Genomic DNA, 10646 nt, shown 5'->3' on the forward strand with positions numbered 1-10646 from the left:
AAAAAAAGGATCCCACTATTTATATATATATATTAATTTAAAAAAAGAAAAAAGAATATCTAATAGTATAGCCGTGCGGCTATACGCTATAAATACAATATAATGACTACGAGATAGAATGGAACTCCTTGAATTCATTCAAACACGACCATCTTCTAGCCCCTCTCTCTCGCTCATATAACCGGCGACCTCTCTTCTTCAATCCTCATATCTCTTTCTCTCTCTCTCTCTCTCTCTCTCTCTCTCTCTCTCTCATAGCACCATCGTCATCTCGTCCCTGACCTTGGAGATTCCAAAATGTGGCTTCTTTTTTTCTAGACACTCACGCCTGCCTAGACAGCCTAGCAACCGCCTAGATCGCCTAACAACCGCCTAGACTTCCTAGCCCGCCTAGCCCCAACCTAGCCCGCCTAGCGCCTGCCTTGGCCATTTATTCAGTAATATTAACAATATGAGTGAGTGTGTTCAAGGATTTAACTTGTAAAGAAGATTTCCGAACAACAACAGATAACCCAGAGAAGTTTCATGGAGTTATCACAATGGTGGCTGTTGGCCAAGTAAGTCTCATGGAGTCTGGAGATAGTGTTATCACAATGTGCTATTTGCATTAGCTCTTTATCTTTTCTGTTCCTTTTGTTTATGTCTTGTTTTGATTTGTCTCTGTTACGTGCTATGTTTATTCATTTTAGCACCTTTAGTAGTCATTTTCATCATTAAAGTATAAAGGTTTTTGCTTAAATATCGGTGGCTCAAGGCTGGTTTTTTTAGTTTCCGTTGATTTGTAAATCTTTCAGATAATGTCCCCTGTGTCTATTTGCTTGATATTACAATTTGCAGTTCTATTTTTCTACTTGAAGCCTAGTGCTAGTTCTATTTGACTGAGGCCTTTCAATTACATTTCATGAACATTAGTACCCACTTTGTACGAGTAGGCTAGTTATTGTTTTTATTTAGTAAACTAGGCTACAAGTACTACTTACCTGACATAGTATCTTTTATTTTAAACATCTTTATTTGCTGATTGTAACCACTTTTCCAATCGAAATCTTCTGGTATATAAATGTTGTGGGATACATTTCTGAATGTAATTTGGGAAAGCGTGCCAAATGGTTGTGCTATTCATGATATTTTGATGCTTGTTCACAGAATTCTGACTTATGTGTTTGTTCTAAAATAATTGGTTAATGTTGTTGCATCTGTCTTGTAGCACTGTTGTGGTTGCTTACTACAGCATGTATCAGGACGGGGAGGCCTCAGACTGCTAAGAGAGCAATTGAACAGGTGGAGCAACGGCTCTCAAAAGAAGGGTGGCCAGAATACTATGACGGCAAGGCAGGGAGATATGTCAGGAAGCAAGCGAGGAAGTACAAGACCTGGAGCATCTCAGGATATCTGGTAGCTAAACTGATGATCGAGAACCCAGCCAATGTTTCACTAATCCCTCTTGAAGAGGACAAGAAGATAGCCAAGCCAAGGCTCACCCGCTCCGCTTCCTTTTGAGTCAAACCAGTGGCAGCAGCATACATGATGCATTACAGGTATATGAGATTTCTCTTTACCCATGAATGCCGGAGGAAAACTAGCTGATTAAGCTGATTGAGTAGCATGCCTTGTTGCTGCCATGCCCCGATCACGGTTCCCTCTCAGTTGAAGGCAACATTGCTACACAAAAGTAGCGTTATTTCTCAGTGTTGTGAAGATACATGTATAGATAGGTTTAGTTTAATTTTCACTTAGCAGTGACTCAGAGACACAAACCAAACATATAATAATATATCAAACAATTTTATTCAACTATAGATTTTGACAACTATAATAACATCCCTACTGTATTAATTAGAAACAAATCTAAAATAAAGAACCCAAAAGAGTGGATAACACAAACATGGTGACACCCAACCCAAGTTTCGAAAAATGAAGAGCAGGACTGCTACTTAGAGCTGAGCTTGGCGACATCGCATCAGCAGGAGAGGCTGAAGGTGTCGGACTTGGACCTGTAAATGAGTCATCTGGTGTAGGTAGGGTGGCCAGAATCTCAACCCTTTGTCCGGCTTGACAATGACCAGGAGCACCACACAAAAAGTAAAAGTTGTCGGGCCTTTCAAGGGTGATGGTGTCAGATCCCGAGGCGTAGACTGCGATAGGAGAAGCAGGGTTGCAAGATTCGTAATCTTCGTTAGTAACTTGCATCACGTTATGGAATTGATTGTTGTAAGAAAATGTAAGTGTGTCACCAACATGGAAGTCTTTTGTTGAAGCCCACTCGTTGTAATCAACAAGGCCTCTAGAAGACCACCCGCTAAAGTCACCAACTCTATACACAGCACCGAAACAAACACCACATAAAGCAATCATAACCAAGCAAATCAGTGGACTTTTTCGCAAAGCCATGAGTAGAGACAACAAAAAGGAGAGAGGATTATAAAGAAGAAAAGGATCGAGTGATTGATCAAATTTATGTTAAAGAAAAGAAGAGCTGACTGAAATTTTGCGTGAAAGTAGAATGGGGTGCCCTTGCATATATATTGTGTATGTTATCCGACTCCAACATGGAATAAAGTTTCCAACTACTTGTTGGAATAGGATTTATTTTTTTTTATTTTTATTTTTCACAACAGAGTTAATTATAAAGTTTGAATGGCCCAACCCCAATCCAAATCGCATTAGTACTGGTTAGTGTCAGATAATATCTAGATAAACATTCGTTTCCAATATAGCAACTGTGAAAAGGAATATGGCCAGATAATGATTTTTGCCCATATAGTTGGGGATACATTTCACTTGAATTATTATGATTATTTTGCCAATACTTGAGCCAAGTTATCTAAGACCCAAAATATATTAAAATTTCAAATTTTAAAAAACGAAGACACATTATTTTGTCAAAAAAAACTTTAAAAATGGACCCGCGGGAAAGGATTTAATGCCGCAAAAAAAGAAATTGCATTGCTCTGTTATGAAAATATACGTATTTGGGTTCTAATGAAATTAATCTACACTTCGAAAATGAAATGGCCATTCCTCCATATCTAGTGTCTAAAGTTGGCCAAAGTTGTAATCCTTCGGAAGAATTTCGAGCTCTTTCAAGGCCAAAAAGAAGCAAACAGGCTTCGAATCCTCTTATCAGAATTCCATAAGGACTTTTATTAACCACTATCTATGACACTGCCCCCAATATATCTGTAGCCAAAATGACGAGAAATTGCTTGACTAAAACAAAGAATTTTTATTTGATTGTGCAAATTTATTCATCATTTATAATTTAATTTTGAAAGGCTTGATTGGACGAATCAGAATAAAGTGATTTCAATTCTAGTCCAAAAAATTTCGAAATGAAAACTCTCTTCCAATTCCATTCCAAAAAATTTCTGAATTTCAACATCCATTTCAATTCAGAAAACTCCATAATTTTCATAATATTTCAGAACTTACATATTTCGGGATCCAGTAGTTGTCAGTCAATAAACTGTTACTATCATGTTGTGAGTGATGATATGAGGAAAGTTGTTAAGCACTTGCAACTGAAGTACAAGAAGTTTAATTTTTATTTTTCATTAGTGACATAATTAAATTGGACTCAGACTATCAAAATTGCACGTAAAATTACACCCTTGTTAAAAAATTTGTTGTTTTCAGTATTACAGGGGCACAAACCAAAGAGAAGCAACCAATATAAATTGACAAATATAACAAATCAAACAATTTATTCAAAACTACGTTAGTCAAAACATTAAAACTACATTCATCTACCTAACGAATTGAATGAAACATTAACACCTACTATATATATTAAGAAACATATCTAAAATACAAAACCCAAAAGAGTAGATAACACAAACATGGTGACACCCAACCCAAGTTTCGAAAAATGAAGTGCAGGACCATTACTTAGAGCAGAGCTTGCCGATATCGCTTCAGTCGGAGAGGCTGAAGGTGAGGAATCATCCGATTTAGGTAGCGTGGCCATGATCTCAACCCTTTGTCCGGCTTGACAATGACCAGGAGCACCACACAAAAAGTAAAAGTTGCCAGGCCTATCAAAGGTGATGATTTCAGATCCCGAGGTATAGACTGTGACCGGAGAGTTAGGGTTGCAAGATTCAAAATCTTGGGTAGTAACTTGCATCACGTTGTGGAATTGATTGTTGTAAGCAAATATGAGTGTATCGTTAACATGGAAGTCTTTTGTTGAAGCCCACTCGTTGTAGTCAACAAGTCCTCTAGAAGTCCACCCATTAGAATCACCAACTCTATACACAGCACCAAAACAAACACCACATAAAGCAAGCATAACCAAGAAAATCAATGTACTTTTTCTGAAAGCCATGATTTACGTAGACAACAAAGCAAAGCGAGTTTAAGAGCAGAGAGAGAAGTTACTGAGCAAATTTGTGTAAAAGAAAGAAGTTTTGCGTAAAAGTAGAATGGGGTGCCCTCGCGTATAATAGTAGGTGCATCCATTAGCCGACTCCACCAACAAGGAATAGGTTTCCATCTACTTGTTGGAATAGGATTTTTATTTTTTTTTATTTTTAATAACAGATATCAGTCCCGATCTCTTGGACCACAGGAGTTCAAGAGATTGTGGTCACCCACCGTTGGATATTAATTCAATGGTTTAAAAAAGTTTTTTAAAAGGAGTGTAAGAGTGAGTGAACCGTTGAATTTACATCCAACGGTGAGTGACCACAAATCTCTTGAACCCCTGTAGTCCAAGAAATCAGGACTGTAACAAATATATATATCATTATAGAGTGTGAATCATGACACAGCTTATCCGTATGTGGCTGTGATTCAAATTTGGTGGTCAAAATATTGACTTCATGTCTCATCCAGGTTTGGGGACCAAAATGACCCAAATCCAATCCAAATTACATTATTACTGATACTGTCAGATAATAGTTTGATGCACCTAGATAATAGCTTGATTCCAGAAAAAACTTTGTTCCCTTCAAAATAATTATTTAGGTCCATATAGTTGTGGCTATTTGATACTATTGATTTGATTTCTGAGCACATGCCCTAATTGCGTGACTTTGTTTTTCCTTTTCTTTTAATTAAGTGTACGGAAGATGTTGCGTCTACCCAAGTGCAAGTAGTCACACGTAGTAATAATCTTGGAAGTCCAAGTATTGTATCCTCAAGGAGCAGATAGGCAAATATCAGCACACAACAAAATAATTAAATGTACCACAATAAAAGTGTCAAGCAAAATGGAAATGTAATTTGATTTGATTGTTGTGGAAATTGAGTTTAAAAATGAAATATCAATAATGGAAATGCTAAGGCATCAAGGTTCAATTCTTTAAACAAAATATGTTTCATGCTCTTTAATCCAAATTATAACTCGATTAAAATCATCATTGAGAAACTTTAACCGGAAGATAAAGAAATTAAAATCAGTTTAATTTTTCAATGTTATCTTTTATTAATGATTGTTCAGAAAATGGAATTGCTTAATATCTACTCTTTCAATTTAAAAGCATGCTAAGTTAGTTCTTAACAATGAGAAAAATATAATTGAACTTATGAAAAGATAATAGCACTTAACATCAATCAAAATAAAAGGATATGAAAATATTGAAAAACCAAAAATAAAAGAATTTAGAAATTCATACCATATATTGGATTAAAGGACAATTCACAAACTTACTCAAAGAACATTCCCTTTAGCCTTAGCTAGAGTTCTGGCAACTCATTACAAAGGAAAACATAAACTAAATTTTGAATGAAATGGATAAAGAAATCTGTCATAGTGGTGCCCTTGCCAAATAAGTTGATGGGTGATTTATAGTAGTCAATGAGGTGAGTGGGAAGTTAATACATTCGTGGTGGGTAATGAAGGGTTTAAGTGAGGGATTAATTGGATTAAACATGTGTTGATGGTGGAGAGTTAGTGGAAAAGAAATAACGGTGAGGTAAGTGGGCGTTAAATGGCTATAAATGACATGAAATAGGCTCTTTAGCTTCAACGGTTTTGTCTTCTCTTCTCCCTCTTTACTTCTCTTTATAATCACAATAATCCCACAATCAATTCTTTAATAAAATCCACCAACAATTCTCTTCACACCTAGCTTGAACTTGGACAAATATATGTCTTCCATCTTTTGGCTTTCCAACTTCCTACAGAAGATAAATTCACCTAATAAGTTCACCAAATTAATATAGAAAATTCATAAATCCAGTTGGTGAGAATAAAATGTAACAACGAGTGAAATTATATTTATTAAGTCAAAATTATATCATAAAGTCTTCAAAATAACATTAAAAAGATGTAATTTGAGACTCTCACCACAAGACACATTTTGTGTATGCTAATATATATTATTAAGGTCATCAACTAGCAATTAGTTTACTGTTCTTATTCTTCTACAATTTCATAAGTTGTCCGAAGTTCGATTTTGAAGGCCTGCAAAGATATAGCAATTTTATTTGCTGCCTATCAAGAGGGTTACAGAAAAGATGTGGAGAGGTGCTTTGGTATTCTTCAAGCCCGGTGGGCTGTTTGATGAGTAGGTGCTGAGGAGTATAATGATGACATGCATCATCCTCCATAACATGATTGTGGAGGATGAGTATGATTATGATGCTGCAGACGTGTATGAACTGGATCCCATGAACACGGCCTTGACAAGAATTTATGAAAAACCCATGGGGCCAAATGGACTAGTGCAGCATGAACCGTTGGTTAGGGATGGTCGTTTCATGACCCGTATAATTGATCGATATACGGAGATGCTATCGTCTTATATTCATGAACGATGTCAAGTTGACTTGATGGAGCATTTATGGGCGGTGAAAGGCACTGACGGTGAAAGAAGTGAAGTGAAGATGTTTTTTTTAATTTATTATGTTTATGTTTTATTTTTAGTTATGCTTTGGTTGTGGTTTGTTTATTTTTTATGCTTTGGTTGTGGTTTGTTTTTTATGTATGGAATGTTTTGAACAAAAATGTATTTTATTGAATGCTTTCTTTATTCACTTAAAGAAAACCAATACTACTAATGAAATAAAATACATGAATTACAACTAAGTTTTAAAACAAAACATTAAAATACAATGAAATAAAAGGCAAGCAAACTAACTTAACGGTTTTGATCATTTAACCAATCCGTGTGCTAGGTCCATCGTCACGAAAAGTCTTCGTCTCATAACATCCCTTCGTTCTAGCTTCCAAAATTGTTTTGTTTCAGGGGACATATGACTTGTATCCATGGCCATGGTTTCCCGATCCTTCTTCTCAATGTTTTCGTTGCGTACATACTCCCTTTCTTTTGCATATTCTACTTGAAATGCCCTCTCATCTTTTTGGGTTTCATGTCTATTTCAATTCTCATAGCACTTTGCCTTGCAATTTTCTCCAAAAATTTAGATGTATTATTGGTAGAATTACTCTATCTCTTCGCCTTCGCCGCTTTCCTCCCAATAGGCCTCGGCTTCCTTTGGATGGGTGAGTCCTGACTCATCGGCGAATCTATAGGCGAATCCGATGCCGATGAATCGCGGAGTGGCATCTCGTTCAAACCACGGTCGACACGTTGGAACAATTTGGAATCTCTTACAATTCTTCACCACCTCTCAACATTGGTCATGGTCGAAACTTTTTTTGCCTTGCCCAGTAGCACCATACCATAGTTGTGCTTGCGTAATCTATATAAAAATATATATATTGGAAATGCAAGAAACTTAAAAAAAAAATAGGCAATGCAAGAAATATAAACAAAATAATGGAAATGCAAGAAATATTAAAAAATTATTGGAAAATCAAGACATATTAACAAAATATTGGAAATGCAAGAAACATTTAAATAAATATTGAAAATGCAAGAAATATAAACAAAATAATGGAAATGCAAGAAATATTAAAAAAATTATTGGAAAATCAAGACATATTAACAAAATATTGGAAATGCAAGAAACATTAAAATAAATGTTGGAAATGCAAGAAATATTAACAAAATATAGAAATTGCAAGAAACATTTTAAAAAAATTAATGGGACAGTAAAATTACAAATAATTTACCTCATTGCTAAGATTTTCCCCGCTTCTATGGTTGTCCATCGCTTTTGCCAAGGTATCTCTCCATTTCCCCAACTCTTTATTGAGAATTTCCACCTATTAGACAATGTCATTTCCGTACGGGTCGAACCCGATCTGTCACAAAATTCGGTATGAATTTTTCTCCACATATGACAGAATTTCATTTCATTACCCGAGACGGGACAATGACTAATTTGCACCCAACACTCACACAACAAAACATCTTTCATGATGCTACATGCCCCTCCGGTTTCGATAGAAGAAACCGTAATATGATAGAGAAAAATAAAACTTGAAAGTGAAAAAAATATTGAGTAGAAAGTCCTATGACCGTATCAGCCCAACTCCTTTAAGTGAGTCAATTGTTGTTTGATGATGTATGAGTGTTGGCCCATTTACTTTAATCGTGCTTGTGTTGGCCCATTTACTTTAATCCTGTTTGTATTGGTCTAGTTAGTTAAGACCTAGACTTGGCATGGCCTGCAACCTAGTTAGTCTTGTGCCATATGTTGTGTCATGCATTAAGTGAGCTGGGCCTATAAGCTCAACATTATTATTTTTATTTTTTAGGGTTTCAAATTTATCCTATTATTATTTTTTCCTTCATATACTCAAACACTAAGATTATTTTTGCTTGAAAGCTTAGTTTTCTTATAGACATTTTGTATAGGAAAGGAAAACATAATGCCTAATGAGTCGTGCCTAGTTTGGGCCCATATCATGTCTAGTTTGGGCCCTTACAGTGGCAAGTGCTGGTAGGAGAAAGAAATTGGTAAGAGCGTTGGTTTGAAAGGTGCTCCTTCTCCTAGCAACCTGCGCGCTATTATCCTCTGGGTCTTTGAATGTGCCTTTCTCTCTTCCTTCGGCATCCTTGTGCCTTTCTCTCTTCCTTTCTGCATCCTTGTGCCTTTCTCTCTTCATTCGGCATCCATGTGTCTTTTTCATTATATATGCCTCTCACTTACAGCCAATACACAAATTTTTTTTTTTCTCTACACATGTCAAGCCCACGATAAAACTTTTTAATAACAACAAAAAACATTTTCATCGTGCTAAAACAATTTAAATATAGAACCACAACCAACGCTTCATGCTACATGCCAAAAATTATTTAAAAATTAGACCATGCTCCAAACCCCAAATTATTTAAAAATTAGACCATGCTCCAAACCCCACATCTCTCATACAGGTCCTCATGACAGTATTAGCTCTAATACCACTTATTGGTGGATTTAGCCTTATGCTCATACACTCTAAATGTGAAGGGGGGAAATACAATGTAACAGACTAAAGAAATAACATAATTTTGGAGATGTGAAACCCGCAGAGCTCCTACACAAACTTACTTGAAACAAACTTCAATAATATTGATACTCTTGATACTCACTTGAAACACACTTGACACACCCTTGACACACACATTACATACAATGGATACGCCGCCTATTATATGTCATAATATTAACTCAATATTAAATATAACCATAACCACTATACCCACTAAACCTCACTTTTACTTCAACTCATAAACTAGATATAATAGCTAAACCCTTTATATTCTAACTCTTTATTTTCTTAACTCTGACCTTTAAAATTACCCCAACAATATGATCACTTTTTATTACTAGAGAAGAGACTAAGCCTCCAGATGGAGAAAACATGATAAAAGCTACATTATATTACCATTATAGAGAACAGAGAGTTCGTAGGCTTTGTTTATAAGCCCGGTTCTTCTTTTTGAGAAAGACTTGTCTATTAGTCGTATTCTCAATCCTCTTGATCTGCAGCTTCACTATCCCCATTCCTTTAATTTATTCCTAAACTAGCTTTTACAAAAAAAAAAATAAATAAATAAATTTAGCTCTTGTACCTTTCCATTTCTATTTTGCTATTTTGGAAAACCTAGCTAGCTACTTGTATGGGAAAGTAATCAATATGATGGAGAAATATGGTGAAGTTAGGAGAGAAAAACTAGAGGAGAAAGGTAAGGAGCAGCATCTGTAAAAGGCAAAAAAAAAAAAAAAAACCATATAAAAGAAAAGAAATTTGTATGGATAATGCGGAAGAGAAAACACGGATGCTGAGCTATAATGTTGAATAATAATTTTGAAGATAAAGATTAACATGCTTCCTCATTAATCGTAAAACCCCCAACACCCACAATTGAAGAGCGAATTTTTGCTCGCCACTTTAACCTAAGATGTTCCCTCACCACCTTATCAATATTTGATACGTGTCTATGGTTAGGCGCTCATAATATTGTTTAAGTTAAATTCTTAACTGCTTGCAACTTAAGTACAAGAAGTTTCTTAAGCTAGACCCATACTATGATCAAGATTGCACCTACAAATTCACACCCTTGTTTAACTTGTTCTTTTTAGTATTGATGAGAAAGAAAACTTGTATGACAGAATCCAAAAAAGCATATATTGGAGTTTATTTCGGCAGGTACGTTTGAAAACCCATTTGAATTAACAAATATAATAAATCAAACAATTTATTCAAAACTATGTTATATGTCAAAGCATTAAAACTACATCTTATATATCTACCTCATGAATTGAATGAAACATTAGCATGTCTACTATACTAAGAATAAACATAT

At 35.4% G+C, this 10646-nt stretch overlaps 2 protein-coding genes across 2 annotated transcripts; both read right to left on the minus strand.

Moving 5' to 3' along the window:
• Positions 1–1848: 1848 nt before the first annotated feature.
• Positions 1849–2406, minus strand: LOC117623857 (mavicyanin-like; the record flags this gene model as incomplete). The annotated part of the gene is made up of 1 exon (XM_034354862.1): positions 1849–2406. A coding segment is annotated over one exon (558 nt), but the record flags the coding sequence as incomplete, so codon positions are not given.
• A 1396-nt stretch (positions 2407–3802) lies between these two features.
• On the minus strand, positions 3803–4327 carry LOC117625409 (mavicyanin-like). Its single transcript, XM_034356962.1, has one exon. It carries the CDS (start codon positions 4325–4327, stop codon positions 3803–3805), a length of 525 nt encoding a protein of 174 aa, XP_034212853.1.
• Positions 4328–10646: the final 6319 nt, after the last annotated feature.

Source organism: Prunus dulcis, chromosome 4 (genome assembly GCF_902201215.1).
Source record: "Prunus dulcis chromosome 4, ALMONDv2, whole genome shotgun sequence".
NCBI lineage: Eukaryota > Viridiplantae > Streptophyta > Magnoliopsida > Rosales > Rosaceae > Prunus > Prunus dulcis.

What these genes read in the sequence shown, in the direction of transcription:
- LOC117625409 (XM_034356962.1), bottom strand. Translation starts at nt 4,327, where the DNA reads ATGGCTTTCAGAAAAAGTACATTGATTTTCTTGGTTATGCTTGCTTTA.